The 19,903-nt window shown below is 42.3% G+C and overlaps 1 protein-coding gene and 1 pseudogene across 11 annotated transcripts in view; both read left to right on the forward strand.

Moving 5' to 3' along the window:
• Nucleotides 1-19,903, forward strand: part of LOC134452453 (protocadherin beta-16-like) — a 239,861-nt gene that overhangs the window by 154,408 nt on the left and 65,550 nt on the right. For 4 of the 11 annotated variants that reach the window (XM_063202847.1, XM_063202845.1, XM_063202848.1 and 1 more), the window contains exon 2: nucleotides 6,517-6,678. The exons of 6 other annotated variants lie outside the window; for them this stretch is intronic. In XM_063202847.1, coding sequence (XP_063058917.1) covers nucleotides 6,517-6,678 — 162 coding nt within the window. Of the gene's footprint in view, nucleotides 1-6,516; nucleotides 6,679-18,154; nucleotides 18,364-19,903 lie in introns of those variants that run through there. One more of the 11 variants, XM_063202856.1, reaches the window with a different exon arrangement.
• On the forward strand, nucleotides 3,803-4,600 carry LOC134452463 (protocadherin gamma-B3-like; annotated as a pseudogene).

Consider the following 19,903-nt stretch of genomic DNA (forward strand, 5'->3'; position numbering starts at 1 on the left):
AAACAGTTTAAGAGGGTCCTGCCCAAATCACATTGCGTTTGGTGACTTCGAGAGCAACCAGTTTAATTTGGATATAGTGGCGAAATCGAAGGGTCATTTGATTTAAAACCATTTTAATTGCAAACACAAAGAGAAGGATTGTAGTCTCCCTGCCCATTTCCCTAAAACTGTCATCAAAATGGCGAAAGGGATGTGGACTGAGAGATGGAAATTATCGCTGGTGTTTTTGTGGACATCTTTGATACCTTTTACTCTTGGACAAATCCGTTATTCTATACCTGAGGAAATGGCGAAGGGATCCGTTGTTGGGAATATAGCAAACGATCTTGGCATTGAACTGAAGAGGCTTGTGTCCGGGAGAGCTCGTGTGTTCACATCGGATGGCAGTGAGTACGTTGGGCTGGATAGAGAGAAAGGACAGCTGCTGGTGAAACAAAGAATGGACCGAGAGCAGCTATGCGGAGATATAGAAGCGTGTAGTCTCAGCTTTGAAGTCATTCTAGAAAATCCCATGGAGCTTTATAGTATAACGATTGATATACAGGATGTAAACGATAACAGTCCTGTTTTTCCTAAGAATGAAATAGACATAGAAATAAGCGAATCCGCCCTACCAGGTGCCAGCTTTTCCGTAGGGGAAGCGATTGATCCTGATGTAGGCTTAAACACGTTACAAAAATACATTTTGCATCCGACAGACCACTTTGATTTGAATGTTCAAAGCAGTTCAGATGGCAGTAAAAATGTCGAGATGGTTTTAAAAACACCACTAGATCGAGAGATGAAAGAGCATCATTATCTTACTGTCACCGCCGTCGATGGCGGAAGCCCACAAAGGTCTGGCACAGTAAAAATCCACATCACTGTTCTTGATAACAATGACAACGCGCCAGTATTTAACCAAGCAGTGTATAAGGCATCTGTTCCTGAGAATTCAGCAGTTGGCACTCTGGTGACAACAGTCAGTGCGTCTGACGCTGATGAGGGGGGTAATGCTCACATACAATACTATTTTGAGCATGCTGCAGCGAATATTATGGCATTGTTTACTATCGACACGGAGTCTGGTCAAATTATGGTCAGTGGGCCCATTGATTATGAGAAAAATAAACAATTCAAGATGAAGGTTGCCGCGAAAGACAATGGCGGCTTAACGCAGTCCCGCGAAGTTATCATTGATGTCATAGATGTAAACGACAATGTCCCAAAGATTACGGTCATGTCATTCACCAGCGCGTTACCGGAAAACGCAGCACTGGGAACAGTCGTTGCGATGCTGAATGTCCAAGACCTCGATGCAGGTGACAATGGAAAAGTCACATGTTCTATTGACCGCAATTCTCCATTTAAAATAGTGCGGTCCTTATCCACCTACTATAACCTGGTGACAGATTCAGCACTGGACAGAGAACAGCTACCCGAGTACAATATAACCGTCACAGCAGTGGATGGAGGCACTCCTCCGCTCTCGAGCAGAGAGACACTGACTGTAAAGATATCAGACATTAATGACAATGCTCCTCAGTTTGAACAGGACACATATGATGTGTATGTGAATGAAAATAACTCCCCATCTTTGTCTATATTTACGGTAAATGCTAAGGATGCCGATTGGGGTCCCAATGCACGTGTATCTTACTTTCTCGAGGAAGGGGCTTTAAATGGTGCCTCTCTTGCTTCATATATTTCTATAAATTCGGACACAGGAGTGATATATGCGACTAAATCTTTTGATTATGAACAACTTAAATCGTTTAATATAAAAATTAAAGCACAAGACGGTGGCACTCCCCCTCTCAGCACCAACGCAACACTGAAGATCTTTGTTCAGGATCAGAATGATAACGCGCCTCAGATACTTTATCCAGTACAGACCAGTAGCTCTGCTGTAGCTGAGATTGTGCCTCGGTCAGCTGATATTGGCTATCTGGTCACTAAAGTGGTGGCTGTAGATGTGGACTCTGGACAGAATGCCTGGCTCTCATATAAACTACAGAAAGCTGCAGACAGGCCGCTGTTTGAAGTGGGCGCACAGAATGGAGAGATCAGAACTGTGCGCCAGGTGACTGATAAAGATGCTGTGAAACAGAAACTCACTGTTATAGTGGAGGACAACGGACAGCCCTCTCGCTCTGCTACAGTCACTGTGAACGTGGCAGTGGCCGACAGCTTCCCTGAAGTGCTCTCAGAGTTCACCGAGTTTACGCACGACAAGGATTACAATAACAACTTGACTTTCTTTTTGTTGTTGGCTCTCATTGTAGTGTCAATACTTTTTATTTTCTCTGTCATTGCGATCATATCTGTTAAAATCTACAGATGGAGACAGAGAAAGTTATTCTATAAATCAGCCAATAATCTCCCCGTCATCCCTTATTACCCAACAATGTACTCTGACGGAACTTTGCAGCACGTTTACAACTACGAGGTGTGTGGAACAACTGACTCAAGGATGACTGACGTAAAACCTAGACCGTACAGCCAGAGCACACTGGCGAGCATGAGTCGACCTGGGACAGTTCAGAGAGAAAAGAAAGATCCCATGGATATTGATCTGTCTTTGGAGGTGAGAGACGTCCACTCTTTGGAATATTCAGAAACTGCATTTGTGAAGTGCTGTCCATGTGAAAATGTGTAGGAAAAGTATTATTTGACTTAGGAAAGGAGGTCACTTGCACTCTAGCCTTTTTGGTGCTCGCAGTCTGGGACTGTATTCAGTTGAAAGCAAGCTGGTCCACTTCAAAGGAGACTGGCCCAAGGATGACTGGAGCACACAGGATACGTTTTGCTGATATTTGTATGTGGTGCAAGGATGACAAACGTTTCGACGCAGTGCGTCTTCATCAGATTCAAGCCTCTTGACTCTGATAAAGACGCGCTCCGTCGAAACGTTAGTCATTCTTGCACCACAATAAGTATTATTTGACCTACAGTAGTATTACTATTGAGTTAAGCTTTAGGAACCTTGGGAGTGTAGGATTGTAAGCATACATTGGATGTAGATCTACAGAGTAGGCCTACATAACTCACAGCACTCTTTCTCTTTCTTCTACTATCCGTCTCTACTGTAACTCTTTTATTCACGGGTCACGCAGGCCTGGTCCATTCAGGTAGCCTACCCCCTGATGCATGCCCTGATGCACTCTTCTTCTTAACAATATACTTACACTCTAAATGTTAAAAGCATCACCTGCTTTATTTAACAGCATCTTGTCAGTTGTAATACCGTGTCTGGACTTTGAGTGTCGCTGTACATCATGTGTATAATTTGTAGGCTACATCAGTACCTCCCATTTTCCCTTATCCCTAAAAAAATTGTTATCTGAACATTTCACTCAGTGGGTATTGTGACTGTCTATCTAGTCACTGTGTCACGAAAAGAGTATCCTACCCCATTACAAAAAACTGACCCTTCATTCGTAAACATTTTTGTAGCAGGTAGTCTTTCTGTTTTGTTTTTTCTAAATGCACAGTGCGCAACACGGTTACATCAAAATGGGAGGACGAGACTGTCGTAAAAGATGGCCATTGTTTGCGTTGTTATATGCTACTCTATTTCACGTTGTGATGGTGTAAATTCGCTATTCCATACCCGCGGAAATGGCTAGAGCAGGGGTGGGGAACCTATGTCTCGAGGGCCGTTTGCGGCCCTTGAGGTCGCTTTATCCAGCCCCCAATATAATTTTAATGTTAAGCAACTTCACATGAAATATGACATATTTTGTAAAGGAATCTTAGAAAATACATTTACTATTCAATTAAGTTATATTCAGGGGACCTTGAGAAGGTGGAATCTGTTTTACAGGTGGCTGCCTTCAATATAGGCCTAAAGTGCACTGGGAAATCCTGGTTTGTGTTCATAGTACGGCCCTTAGAGGACTTTTACGGCCCTCGGATGAATTTGAAGTGGTCCCTCAAATGAAAAAGGTTCCCCACCCTTGTGCTAAAGGATCTATCATTGGGAATATAGCAAATGACCTGGAAGGGGATTTGAAGTGACTACTAGTTTCTGGGAGAGCTTGTGTGTTCACATCGAATGGCAGTGAGTACGTTGGGCTGGATAGAGAAAAAGGCCAGTTGGTGATAAAGGAAAGAATAGACTGTGAGATGCTGTGCGGGGAAATATCTGCATGCAGTCTTGGTTTTGACTTTATTCTTGAAAATCCCATCATGCCTTGATTGACATAATGGACATAAATGACAAGAGTCCTGTGTTCCCCACTAATGAAATAGACCAAGAAATTAGCGAATCGTCATTAACAGGGGCGCACTTCTCTGTGGAGGGTGCAATTGATTCTGATGTGGGGGTGAATTCCTTGAAGAAATGTGTTTTAAACCCCACTGACCACTTTAGCCAAAACTTACAAAGCAATAAAGGTGGCGTTAAGAATGTCGAAATGGTTCTCAAATGGCCATTAGAAAGAGAACAGAAGGATCAGCATTACCATGGCAAGGTTTACAAAATTCACGGTTTGGTCCATATCACGGTATCAAGGTCATGGTTTTCGGTTCTTTACTGTTTTTGTTTGTTTTGTTTTTTTGCACAGTGTACTAGGAATATTAAACTATATTTATATAATTAGTTATAATGTAATGATAAGCATGTCAAATTTGACCTTTTGTACGTGTCTGAGAACCGCCTTGTGCTAACCTGCACTTGCACTCAAACTGTTGTCAGCTGATGTGCCCTGTGTGAGCGTCCCAAATGCCCTCTTTCAGTTGGCTTATAGAATCAGACTTATCATCACTAAATATCCAACTTTTGGGTTGCGTAGGCTTATAGTTTGGTTTGTATGGGCTTATTGTATAGGCTTACCGGTATATTGAAAATCGTGTGATTTTAATTGCTTCATCCTCAGTGATCTCAAATGCCATTGTTTTAATAGATATTTTGTGGGCACTGCATGGACTGCGGTCTGTTGGGTTTTCATGTCACGGTTCGGTATGTTTGTGAATAATATGGTTTTGGTTTTCGGTGCGGTTGTTGCATGCCAACCTCACCACTTTTGATGGCAGCAGTCCTCAACGTTCTGGGACCGTAAAAATAGCCTCAAGTGTTTTACCAGAAGATGCAGCTGTTGGTACTGTTATAGCTATGACCAAGGTCCAAGACATTGACTCAGGTGAAAATGGGAAAGTTTCATGTTCAATATCGCCATCTTATCCATTCATAATTATTTCAACAATGCCAAACTATTACAACCTTGTGACAGGTTCCGAATTGCACAGAGAACTAACATCTGAATACAATATCACCATTACTGCAGTGGATGGAGGAAACCCATCTCTCTCCATTGAAGAGGCATTGAGGCTCAAGATATCAGACATTAATGACAATGCTCAACAGTTTGAGCACAAAATATATAATGCAAACGTGCCAGAAAACAACTCCCCATCTCTGTATTTTTGTGGTCAAAATGATTGATACAGACTGGGGACCAAGTTCTCGATTATCGTATTTCATAAATGATGGGAGTTTAAATGGCACGCCCCTTGAGACTTTTATTTCCAGAGGCACAGATACTGGTGCAATCTAGGCCATGAAGCCATTTGATTACAAACAGATGAAATCTCTGAAAATATAATAAAAGCACAGGATGGAGGCAGCCTTCCCCTGAGTGCTAATGTCACCTTAAACATCTTTTTTCAAGATCAGAATGATAACGCACCTCAGATACTTTATCCAGTACAGACCAGTAGCTCTGCTGTGGCTGAAATAGTCCCTCGATCAGCTGATATCGGCTATCTGGTCACTAAAGTGGTGGCTGTAGATGTGGACTCTGGACAGAATGCCTGGCTCTCATATAAACTACAGAAAGCTGCAGACAGGCCGCTGTTTGAAGTGGGCGCACAGAATGGAGAGATCAGAACTGTGCGCCAGGTGACTGATAAAGATGCTGTGAAACAGAAACTCACTGTTATAGTGGAGGACAACGGACAGCCCTCTCGCTCTGCTACAGTCACTGTGAACGTGGCAGTGGCCGACAGCTTCCCTGAAGTGCTGTCAGAGTTCACTGAGTTTACGCACGACAAGGAATACAACGAGAACCTGACTTTTTACTTAATCCTCTCCCTGATTGTGGTGTCAATACTCTTCATTTTCTCCCTCATTGCCATCATCATATCTGTGAAAGTCTACAGATGGAGACAGACAAGGTTATTCTATAAATCAGCTAATAGACTATTTGAAAAAACTCCCGCACACTTGACTATTTTGTTGTTTTTCTTTAATGAACAACGTTTTAGTCCTGAAGGTCTAGGACCGAAACATTGTTCATTAAAGAAAAATAGCGAAATGGTCAGTGTGCTGGAGTTTTTTCAAATAGTCTACAGAGCGACCCAAGGGCCATCTCCAACGCATCTGCCAGTTGAGGTGTGTGGGAAAAAAAATCCAAGTTTAATAACTCAGCCAATAACCTGCCCGTCATCCCAATCAGCCAATAACCTGCCCGTCATCCCTTATTACTATCCCACCATGTACTCTCCCTCCGACTGACGGAACGGAACCCCCTGCAGCCGGCCCGCGAGTTCTGCAGCGCCACCACCGACTCCCGTCGCAGCGACATGAAACCTGTGCGGCTCTACAACCAGAACACCCTGACCATCAACCTGAGTCGGCCAGGAACAGTGCAGAGACAGAAAAGTCAAGAGCAGCTGGATGCTGAGGTCACATTAGAGGTGAGGAAGAGCCAGCATAACATACTCTACTGACAAGGGTGGTTTATGCAAAGGATGTTGTTTATCTGTTCACATTCATTGAAAAATATCATAGAGTTGCTGTACGTACAGTTCGGCATGCAGTGAAATGGCTGTAAAGCTATATTATCCATACTATGTCCATAAAAATCCATAAAGATTCATACGTGCGTCATGAAGTTGTGTGACTTTTACTTTGGGGTCACTGTGACTTGTGGGTCACTCTGACTGGTGTCATGCATGCCAAGGGTCAGTTACCATTCAGAGAGTTGTCTGTCATGTGTACAGGAGCAGTCTGACTTGTCATCTCCATGTGGTGGGGTGTTGTGGGGTGGGGTAGAGCGAACGGGCTGTGTTACTGTGCAACTCTTTATGTGTGGGGTAGAGTGATTGGGCTGTGTTACTGTGTTCTACTGTGTGTGTGTGTGTGTGTGTGTTTTGTGGCCTGGATAGAGAAACATATAATGTATTCACACATCCGCATGTGCACGTGTGTACACAGTAGTTTCTGTGAAAAAAAAGAACCACCCATCTCTTCATCTCCTGGATCAAATGCAGATTCAGTCACATTCAACATTCAAAACAACATGTTACGGGATGCTATACTGTACTTCTGATTGTGTTGTTTGTCACCTCATACATAATAATTACATGCAATTGCAAAACCTGCACATTTGAAATAGATTAGATATTGAAATGTTGTCTGTTGTACTGTGGTATTTGTTTTCTGGTAAATTATGAAAATTGTTATGTCTGATACAACACTACAACACTGATACAAAAGATAAACCACCATGTCATCTTTTCATTTTATATGCACATAGCTATCACAGTCTCACCTTTTGAAGTGAGAAAGACTGGCATTCCAGCTCAGTTAAAAAGCTTTTAATAAAATTAGCTAGTTCATAGTGGAACTAATTGGCAATTTTTAACAGTTCCACTATGAACTAGCTAATTTTATTAAAAGCGTTTTAACCAAGAAGAAAAGTGCCTTGGATATTTCTCATTGACTTGGATGGATCCTTAGTAAAGGATAACCAAAGAGCACCTTCGCCAAACTTAACTGAACGCCAAAGCCCTTTTTTTTGTTCTGGATTCCAGCTCAGTTACTTGCATTATGTTTGAAACTGTGAGCACAAGACGGTGCTCAGAAAGGTACTATAAGAGTATTCGAAGCCAAATGGTGAATGTGACCATAATCACTGCCATGAGCCCATACTGTAATCAGATCCCATGCAAGTACATAATATTAACTAAATACATTTCCTCTGTATGACAGATGAATACTAACTCACAATGCCCACAGTTTATGGGTCATGTTACTATGAAAAACGCCAATTGAATAGCTTCTCACTCATAATATGATTAGTTTCAGGATAGGATTACCTCTATCTCCCTTCTCTCCCTCTCTCTCTCTCTCCCTCTCTCTCTCTCTCTCTCTCTCTCTCTCCCTCTCTCTCTCTCTCTCTCTCTCTCTCTCTGTATTCCTTTCCTCTCAGCGTGCTTGATTCTCATTCCTTCCCTGTTCCCTTTTCCTCTCTTTCTCAATCTCCTCCATCCCCCTCCCACACCCTAAGCACACTGACCCACATTCAACCATCTCTCTCTCTCTCTCTCTCTCTCTCTCTCTCTCTCTCTCTCTCTCTCTCTCTCTCTCTCTCTCTCTCTCTCTCTCTCTCTCTCTCTCTCTCTCTCTCTCTCTCTCTCTCTCTCTCTCTCTCTCACCACTGGGATAGAGAGGCTTTGAAATGGTAACAGTGCTCTGTTCTTCTCATCTCTTCTCTCCTCCATTTCCCGTCCCAGTTAGCCCTGCAGTCTTATATAGCTCATCTTAGCTTAGCTTAGCTTAGCTTCTATTAGCATTGTGCCTTTCATTCAGCCTTGTTTGGGATTGCTGTAGCATAAAGGACCCCAGTTTTCACTGATTTATGAGCCACACCCTTGTGTGAGGCATGCTTTAAGACTCATTGATTTATCAACACAGATTGTGACGGTGAAGCTGTGATCAACGAAGTGTTGTCCACATCCTTTTCAGTCATGATGAATTCTTTATGCCATTTAAGTGGTGCAAAGATATTGCTTTGCTATGTGTCTTTTGGCATAGTATGCAGGTAATCATATGAATAGCAGTGCGCTTTATGTAATAGAGGATAGCTCACAAAATACAACACAAAATACATTGTGGTGATGGTGAAAACATACTGTAGTCTATATCTCAAAGCATGTAGCCTACATCCTTTGTTCTCATCCTAACCTATTGAGACTGTTCCTAATTCTGTAGCTCATCCACTCTTAGTTCTGTGAGTGGATGGATGACTGATAGTCACACAGACATTTCTGTGGCCTCACAACATAGACTTCCACTCCCTTTTGCCAGTCCGAGCCACAGACAGACAGGAAGGAAAGGAAAGGAGAGCAGGCTGGAGAGGTCTGCAGTGTTGTGTTGTGCCTCGTGTGCAGTTAGTTCCCCATCCCCTCCTCCCTTCTTCATTCGCTGCAGAGACTGGAAGCAAGGTCATACCGGTTGTCACGGCAACAGTCAGTGCTGCAGAAAAGGAGGAGAGTCTCTGGGAGATGAGGAGATGTGAAGCTGGGTTAAGCACAGACTTGTGTTTATCTTCCTCTCTTGATTCGGAGGAATAGAAATGAACAGTTAGCTATGTGGTTATGTAATGTAGACTCCAGTACCTTTGTGGACGTATACCTTATGTTGTATGTCCTTGTGTACCGTAACAAAGATTTTCTAGGTTTCTCTGGCTGTAACCTGTGAATCATTGGTTTGAAATAGAGTACATATTCTAAAATGTACAGTCAGACACATATGCATACTGTTTTGTTTTAATTCCGTTATATTTATATCCTATGTTTCCTTGAAGATGTTTCTCCCCTGTTAGGAGAAGGCTTTGCATTCACACATAACACATTGCATTGTCAGTCAGTGGGAGGGTGCCAACCAATAGGACAATATGGCTATTTATAGTTTTTGTAGACACTCCTCGCTAATGCACTGAGCATCTCATGAGAACTACATCCGCTGATGTGTGCCTGTGTGATGTGTGTTTGTATGATGGTATGGTAGAATTCAGATTCTGCAGTGTGCTGCACTTAAGGGATAGAGTGATGATACTGTAGATTGGCGCATAGAGGCCTTCAGTCAGAAAATAAATAGTCACCCACCCAGAAGAGGGCTGCTTTGTTAGCATGTTCCAATTGTGACAGTACTGTGTCTGACTGTACATAACATCCCCCAAGATATTCCTAAAGACCAACACCTGTGGTATTCTATTCAATCAGATTTGTCACATGGTCCTCTGTCAATGATCTTTCAAATTTCACATTTCTTTATTAGAGGATAGCCTCTTGAGATAAAAATCTCGTTTTCGAGAGGGTCCTGTTTCTTGAGGGATACAACACAGCTGTAAAGGCAGCCGCAGCTACACTGTCTGTTCCACATGGGGTTTTCCCCACTGACGTGTATAGTATACTATTATACGTCAGTGGTTTGCCTACTACCTTTAACCCTTTAGGGCTACGCTACATCTAACTCTTCGAAAACTGTTCAACCCATGCTTATTATTTACTGTGCTCTTGTACTCTGTCTCGCTCAGTTTGTACTAGTGGCTTTGACCCCTGGGTATCCTCATTTTGTATCCTTGACCTCATTCATATCCTCCATTGGGGCCTAGTCCCCTGTTAATGCTGTTAGCTGAGGGATACAATGCAGCTGTAAAGGCAGCCACAGATACACTGTCTATCCCACATGGAGTTTGGGGCGACAATACATTTAACTCTAGGCTATAGTATTTGCCTAGCTTTTTCACCCCATACTTATTTACTGTGCTCTTGTAAGCCTACTCTCTCTTGCTCAGTTTGTACTAGTGGCTTTGACACCTGGGTGTCCTCATTTTGTATCCTTGACCTCATCCATATCCTCATTGAGGCCTAGTCTCCTATGGCTGTAAAGGCAGCTGCAGCTTACACTGTTTGTTGTTCAACATGGGGTTTGTCCACTATCTCCAACTACAAAGGTTATCCTACTCTGTGCATAGCCCTTTCAGCACCAGCTTACATGTATTATTTATTTACTGTGCCCGTATATTGTCCACATACTTCCTTGCTCCATTTATACTTGTTAGATTACCTGGGTACTTTCATCTTTCTTCCATAGGCAACTAAATTCTTTGACAACGGTAGTGTTGATACATTGAGATAGTAACAATTACTGGTATGAAACTTGTTTGAATGTTAGTTGATTGATGCATAATATGGTCAAAGCAAGCAGGATTTGTTGTTTCTGGGCTTTGTTTGCTTTGTTGTTGTTTGGCTACAATGTGGCACACTATGGTGCCTCAGATGACAATGCCGATTGTTAATGTTTCTTTTTTTCTGATAATGCTTTGATGACTTTGTTACCACTGTTAGTCTGTTTCAATGTTAGCCTTATGTAGTTATTGAAATGATCTACCTCATGAGGCGTCTTGTGTAAGGATGAAAGAGGATACAGTGCAGCTATTTACGCTTGATATCAGTACCTACCTCCTTAATTCAGCTAAGTTCAGTTAGCACTTAAAAAATAATATTAGAAAATACACTGCAAGAAAGTGAAGCAGATTGATGATAGTCAGTGCTACTTTTTGGCTTTGTGTTTTGCTTCTGTGTTCTGGCAGTGTATTCATATTGTTTGCTTGCTATGGTAGGCTGTATGGTGTTGCTGTTTATTATGGATTTGTTTTTTTGTTTGTTTTGTTTAACAGGCAACAGTTTAATGACAGACGGTAATCTCAGTGATCAGTAGACACACTGTGTAAAAGTGTCTCATCCTGTCGAAGCATCACACTGCTGCTCATGTTTGTGATGAGCTCTTTGTTATATATACAGGAGTTACCATATAAATACATACAGTATGCAAAAGCCTGTGGGTCACTGTCTGCTGTTCAGTATATTGCCATTTACTTCCTTCACCGCAGCAGCAGCATACCTCTGCACCCACTCACCCACCCACACCAATACAGGCACACGCAGTGGCACAGTAGCTGCTCTCACTATACACAGAAGCAGACCTGGGGTGCATTTCTCGAAACCAAATTTGCTTACTACATTAGCTACTATGTTGTTTTCAATACATTTTCCCATTGGCAACTACCAAAGTTGCTAACAGGTTAACAACTTCTCTTTGGAGAAATGCACCCCAGTATTCTCAGGGGGTGAAGCTTCAAAACAATCAGATTTTGGTATTGATTAGGATACCAGAAGAGAGTGCTACATTACTGTAACTCTGCATCTTCCTTTTGCACCAGAATAGATCTAGTCTCTGATTTTGAAGCAGTTTAAATATTGACGGCATCCAGCAAATCACCTCGTGCTTAACAGCCTCTCTTTATGCTGAGGGAAGCTGATTGCTGTTTTTGTAAGTGGGTTAGTCATACATATCTAAACAGATGTCTAGCAAGTAGGGTATGTGCTGGGGGAGTGAACAATGAATGATTTTGAAGCAGTTTAAATGTTGACAGAATCCACCAAATCAACTCATGCTTAACAGACTGTCTTCATGTTGAAGGAGGCCCATTTGTCTATGTGGGTTACCTGTGGTCATGTATAGCTGTATACATGTGTGGCAAGTAGGCTATGTGCTGGGGGAGTGAACATACTCAGCACTGCAGTGGGAACAGCCTGTCCTCTTAGCTGGTGTATGAGTTGCTGCAGGATAGCTCAGTAGCCACTATCTGAGAGAGAGAGAGAGAGAGAGAGAGAGAGAGAGAGAGAGAGAGAGAAAGAGAGAGAGAGAGAGAGAGAGAGAGAGAGAGAGAGAGAGAGAGAGAGAGAGACTTTATTAATCCCCAAGGGGGAAATCGAATGCCACCTGGCCATACACACAGCACATAACAGGAAGACAGGACGAATGCATAATAAACAAGGGCTAAGAAATAAATAAAAACAGTCCATCATAAAAACACACAAAGAATCTTGACAACATTATAAAATCTGTGACTCAGTGTACATAGCACTACCTCCTCTCAGTTGACGTTCCTGTCCTGGAGTGCATTTCTTCAAGCCATAGTTGCTAACTATGTTAGCTACTTTGTTGTTTGGAATGCAATTCCCCACTGGCAACTAACTACCGAAGTTGCGAACTGGCTAACAACTACGTTTTTGAGTAACACACCCCTGATCTCCTCTGGCCACGCATTGCTGCCTTGAACTTATATTAATCTCTTCTACCCGACGGCCATGTTGATGATGATTAGTTGCTTAAAAGACAGTTAGGTGAGGGGAGCACCTTGGATACCTGTGAGAGAGTGGTCGGCACAGTGGTTATAGTCGTATGCTCCAAAAAGTGGTTGCTTTTGTGAAGTTAAAGTGTAACTAAGAACAAAATCACCAACGTCTGTCTCAAAAAGATTGGGTGCAGGACTAGCAAAGTCACATGAAAACAGAAATGTCCTCCATGCTGCCCCAAAATGTCACATTAAAGCAAGAGAAACGGGGACTTGGTGTCGCAGACTTTATTTTCAGTTTTCGTGCTATTTTGAAGTTAACAAAATACTTTTGGAGCGTATACCCAGTGTGTAGAGCAGAGCACTATCTCACATCATCTACTTTAACTCTATGGCACCTGGAGTATTTTTCTTGTAGATGTGCATCTTCACTCTCAAGGAGCCTCTGATAGCCGCCACTGAGCAGTGATGTATTATGGTGTCCTAAATAAACCAAGTATGGATTTGCTGAGGGAGCATGGCATCCTCTTTTAGCTCTGCATATACTTTTTGGATACTTGCGCTTTTGGTCCAGCATCTGTGTATAATGGACCTGTGCATTGTTATTGTTTGAAACCATTTTGGGATTTACTCCCATAGCCATGTGAGCATTTTTCATGTATTTAATGTAATCAAACAGCTGCATGTGTGTTAAATAGGGTAACACAAGCCTTGGGATCGTTCAGTGACTCTACTGTGAATTTGAGTTTGACACCCCTTCTCCAAACCCATTTCACTCTCTCCTTTTCAAATATCACTGCAATGGCACTTTGGTAGCACAAAATAGTGTTGTGAATCACACTTGGCTTACCCTTGTGTATTACACTCACCCACTGTTGTACTGTATGTGAATCGCAAATAGACTGCGGTCTCCTTTTCATTATACTTCCATGAACATAGCACCCTTTGTTTTTGTACACACCAGACTATACTGTAGCATTGAAAAGGGAAAACAAATAGTCAGCCACCACTGTGTGCTTAACACATTTTATGGGCTCTGACTGAAAGAGTATTCATGTGTGCATGAGTATCAAATTATGTGTGTTTGTGTGTTTGAAAAAAATATATGTTTTTACCTGGTTTGCTATCTTACCTACATTTCCCCTTACCAAAGCAAAATGGGATGCTGTTTAAAAATGTATGGTCTAGACTGGCTGTCTATTTATGCCATGGAGGAAAGCACAAGTAGGCACGCGACAAAGATGCCTCACTTTAGTCATCTTTAATATACAGCATTGTTAGTTGGGACACAAACCATATATGTTATTCATTTTGTTGGGAAGGATTCTAGCCATTGTGGATCCTATACCGTGCTGCAGGGCGTGTCTGTGCCTCAGTTGCCGTTTAGCCTGACTGTGTGACCACGTTTAGTCTACATTGTCCAAAGTGTTTTCCATCACATATTCCATCATGCTTGTCCTGCTAAGCCACTGCGGAAATTTGATGCCACAATGCTTCATTTAATACAGTACTACAACCCATTTTATTCTCCACAATCTATCCTTAAATTACACATAAAGAAAACATTGGGATGTGCTAACAAATAAATAGACACAAGGAGCATCATGGATGTTTATAAACCTCTGATTTCTTTTCTTAATTATATATACAGGCTAGGCTTTGCCACACAGTATTTCATCTGACCTGATTGTGCTGTACCATGCTTTCCCTCAGCCCAGAGAGAGGCTGTTTTTTTTTCTTCCCTGTGCTTGCCTGCGCCCCACCCCCACCATCCCCCTCATAAATACACACTGCCACTCACACACACACTCGCACTCTCTTCCTCTCTCACACACACACACACGCTCACACATGCACACACGCGCACACACACCAGCTACCAGGCCAGGAGGTGGGATGTGTTGCCATAGCAACAGGGTTAGTCACCGTGTAGATCGGTCCATTTGCTCCTAAACCGGAGGGGGGTTCCTTCGAGCCCTGGAGGGGTCTGTGACATCTGTATTTTGGGCTGTTCATTTCCTGCTACTCTACTCTTGTAGGACACCGGACCCTAGATGATATTTTAAACTCACAGCTGTCTCCCAATTGTGAAAGCAGCGTATTATGTGTTTAGAAGTGCTATAGTCTCATCATCAGATGTGCAGAGTGGTGCGGTCCTGTAAAAATAAAGCCTTTCTGATTACCACATGATACAGCCCATATGGCTCATCTCCAATGTGGGATGAATCTGGAAGAAATGAGACGTACATTTTGTGCGATTGAGCAAAACAAGGAGGAGGAGGAGGCTTTAACTTTGCTGTGTAGGGCAGGCTAACAAATACTGTTCAAACCGAGAGAAATGTTAAAGGTGGGGTTGCAGGTTATGGTGCCACGGTGGGGAGAATTCCCCCTGGGTTCTACTGTAAGGTTCTATAGTCTCTGAATTATTCAGAGACTATAGAACCTTACAGTAGAACCCTGGGGGAGTTCTCTCCACCGTGACATCATAGCCTGCAACCCCACCTTTAAAACATCTTCCGATTACTAGTATAAATGAGATAGTAGTGTACTTAATTGTCCCCAGGGGGAATTTGTCTTGGGCTTCATACCATCACTGCATTACGTACAGTACTCACATACCCAGTATACAACATAGCATAATAAACATAAAACACAGGGAAAATATAAAAACATAAGACGTGTGTGCGTGTGTGTGTGTGTGTGTGTGCGTGTGCGTGCGTGTGTGTGTGTGTTTGTGTGTGTGTGCGTGCGTGCGTGTGCATGTGTGTGTGTGTGTGGCATGGCATGGGTGCCAAGTGGGATTTTGCCTAGATTGTAAGTGAGTCAATGTACCCGCGCTGTAATCAATATATTCCTCTGTTGCATAACTGGCATCCACTGCATCCTGTATGTTTATACATGACTAACACTATAAACACATTCATGTGCAGAACATTGCAGCTTTGCTTAAGGAACTATGGGAAATAGTCACACTCATTGTCTCAATGTGTTACATTAGCTTTTGACTGTGGTCTACATTTATCACAGCATCATTCTGTAAACATGTATCATTACATTATATTACATTACATTAGAATACATGACATTATTATGTATTATGTCCTGTTTCCCTCCATCTGCAGTCTTGTTTTACTGCAACTGGTGAGTGAGATAAAGCTCTCCCTAAAAGCTTTTGTCCAAATGTTGAGAGGATGAGTGCTTTGCTCGGGACATCCCAAATCTTCTCCACACGACAGTGTACTACTGTACATGGTCCATAATCGGGACTTTGCTGACCATTTTTTCAATAGAAATATACTGTATGCTCTCCCAACCTTTGTTTACTTATTTATAGGCAACGCACCAGTCATTCTCAAACTGTGGCCCTCTGGTGGTCCCTGAAGGTATTCCAAGGGAGCCTTGAAATACTTTTCAAAAAAATCTAAATAATATATGTGTGTATGTTGCTGACGACCATTTATTTGAGTTTTATTGATTATTGGGCCAGAGGTAGGCCCTGAACAATTGGGCTTTTGTTGGAAAAGGTTGATCTAAACAAAGACTGATAAGTTGTTCTTTCAGTGCTATGCTTACAGTATATGTAATGTCATGCACGTGTAGCAGAGGGCAGAAGCCTGTCTGGATTTCAACTCAGGCCATCAGGCTACCAAACATGTACTCTGGCCGTGACACCAACGACTTGGCATAGCAGCAGACCGAAAACACCCAGCATCCCTGATAGTCACACCATCACACTGACTTGGGCAGTCATGGGGAAGCGGTTAGGGTGTCAGACTTGTAGCCCAAAGGTTGCCGGTTCGACTCCCGACCTGCCAGGTTGGTGGGGGGAGTAATTAACCAGTGCTCTCCCCCATCCTCCTCCATGACTGAGGTACCCTGAGGTACCGTCCCTCCGCACTGCTCCCTAGGGTCGCCATTGGGTGCTGCCCCCTTGCACGGGTGCTCCCCCCTTGCACGGGTGAGGCATAAAGGCAATTTTGTTGTGTGCAGTGTGCAGTGAACACTTGTATGCTGTGGAGTGCTGTGTCACAATGACATTGGGAGTTGGAGTTTCCCAGTTGGACTTTCACTTCACTTCACATGCACTCTCTGGCACTCTCTGGCCTAGTGGTAGACCGGAAAAACCCAACATCCCTGATAATGGTCACACCTTCACACAGACTTTCCCTTTCTAGGAATTGCACCAATGTGGCTCACACACTCTGTCTCCTCACACAGCTCTTGACCCCTTTCTCCCATGCAGTAATGTCACCTATCACTTGGGTTCCCTCACACCAGGGTCACCTATCCCATACATGACTTACACAGTCTCTGCACCTCTTATGGTCTTACATCAAGTAATAGGAAACAAAGGGCAATAGAAACTGCCCAGTCTGCCTTCTTTCTCCCTTCGATACAGTGAGCTATTTTCATATTGTTTTGTTGTGCTGACTTTTTTTTGGCTAGGTGATGTATTTGCTGAAGAAGGTTGGGTACCTCCAGCTAGACAAAGTTATGTGAAACATGTTTTTAGATATGACTGATACGCTGAGCATGAAGTCTTTCAGTGAAAATAATTTCAATTCCTTCTCAAGAAATTAACAAATACAACGACTTAGTATGTAAACAGGTGCAAGTGTCTGCTGCTGCTGCTGCTGATGATGATGATGATATATGTTGTAGTTCCATACTACACATTTAATGAGCTGTATACAATATGCAGTTCTGTTTTCTTTGAGAAAGGGTATTGGCTGTACCTGTACTCAGAGATGCCATCCTTTCAGTAAGGTGTTCTTTCATTTGTGTTGTTCCTCTGTTATGTAACTCTGTGTGTCTGTTCATCTTCCTGTCTGTCTGTATTTAAAAGAAATGGAAAGTGTTTTTCATGCGTCTTACATAATTTGGTGGAGCATATTGGCTCAGAATCAGAAATTCCAGATTTTTGCCAAACTGAAAATACATCTGTAATATAACTTCCTCCAGTAAACCCAATACTGGTAGCATGATGTGGCAACTACACACAATGTGCTCTGTATATTTTCCTGCTTCATTTGCCTTTATAAATTGCAGTCTTGTCATTACTAATCAGTTACTTTTGAGTCTGTATTCCCCCAATGGGTAAGTATAATTTTCATGTACAGTATGTGTTGTTTGTTGTCACTGTATTATTGTGCCTGTCTCTAAACCGAATATTCCTTTCTTTTTCTTCTTCTTTTCCATGTATCTTCCCCCTCTCCTCTGCCCTTCTTGTCGCTCCACAAAAGGTAAGAGAAATATCATATTTCCTGATTCCTAACTAAAAGAATGGACCTGACTAAATACGTCTTCACAGATCCTGTCTGCAGCCTCTTGTAGCTGGGCCCCTGGTATAAGCTTAGTGTCTCCTCTAGCACTTTATTCTTAACCCGGCCACCATAATAACAGGGATTCTAGGAGTATTATCCACTCTCTCTGGTAATAATAAACGCCTACCACCTGAACTAAGCTTCCCTGAAAACACAAGATTTTGTGTTGTGGAAGTTAAATCTAAAGTTTTGATTTCATATTTCATATGGAACATCACAAAACTGTCTTCTGTTCTATACACTCTAACCTTGGTACCAGCTACCCCCCCCCCCCTTTCATTAAGTAACAACAAATCTGTGGGATGCACTGAAGCCTGTTATCAAAATCGTAATCACCAAGTAATCTGTTATTGACCCTCAAATATCATAGCACTGGTCTTATGACGAGTGATCGTTCAGCTTTTTTCAGCAGGCGGGCCCACCTGCACTGAAAGGCTACAAGAAAGATAACTTGTATGAAAAATGACATTGTCTGTGAATACGTTTAATGTCAGGTCTAATTCTGATGGTCAAAGTGATGTTGCTGTCTGAGAGTGGGTCATTTGCTGAAAGGAACAAGGGACAAAATGTACTTGACATGTGACATGTACGTTTCACTGGAAACTGAATTGATAATTTTTTGGGAAGTAAAACCATTACTGCCAAACAGGAGTACCAAGTGTTGTACAAATGGATTATAATCCAATCTTTTTGCTTCATTGAATTTATGAAGTTATTCTACGGTATGTACTCTTGCTCTATTTTGCACTTTACAATGGAGTTTGTCTGTTATGAGACTATTTCATCATTAGGCCTTTTCATGTCAAATGCCCCACTCTACAAGGCTATATAGTACTGTGGCATGTAGCAGCACAATAATCAAGGCAGCGTTAATTCAACACTTAGGGTGTATTCAGACCTACACATATACATTTGGTCCGGAGCAAATAATAAACAAACCACATTTCTGTTGGTTTGGACCTTTTGGAATGGTCTGAATTCAAACCACAAACTCTGGTCCGCACCAAACAAGCAGACGGAGACTGCATTGAAAGGTCTGACTAGGTTCGGACCAAAGGAACCCTGGTGCGGATCTTCTGGAGGTGTGAAAGCAGACCGTACCTAATCCATGCTGTTTTGGTTGGGTCAGAGGATTCCTAGCCAAAGTGGATGGTGTGCCAAGTCTTTCTTAGCTATGCTAGATCATTTAATAATTGTGTGACCTGCAGTGAAAAGCAGGACTGCTGTATGAATATGGCTAATATCCTGGCACACATACCTTTTAGCCTACATCTTACATAAAAAGCAACAAATGTCACAACATAATGCACACTGATCACTATCATCCATAGCCGCCTTGCCATTTGGTTGATTTAAAAAAAACAAATCTAACAGTAGTATAGCAATTGTACAATTGCTAACTTTTGGACTTCACTTGTGCATTTAGCACCTCATGCGAATGTTGTTTCTGAAGGTGTGTGGCTTTGTTAACAGATTTTGGTCCACTTACTAAAATGTAAAGTGTGAAAGTGATCCGCACCAAAATGGAAAAAAAAATAAAAACACACACACACATTTGGGTCTGACTAAAGCAAGTGAACTATCAAACTTGTCTGGTCTGGATACACACTTAGAGAGTCCTCAGGGACCCAATACAATCTAGAAGACGTTAAAAAACGATGGTCTAAG

Source organism: Engraulis encrasicolus, chromosome 7 (genome assembly GCF_034702125.1).
Source record: "Engraulis encrasicolus isolate BLACKSEA-1 chromosome 7, IST_EnEncr_1.0, whole genome shotgun sequence".
NCBI classification, from domain to species: Eukaryota; Metazoa; Chordata; class Actinopteri; order Clupeiformes; family Engraulidae; genus Engraulis; species Engraulis encrasicolus.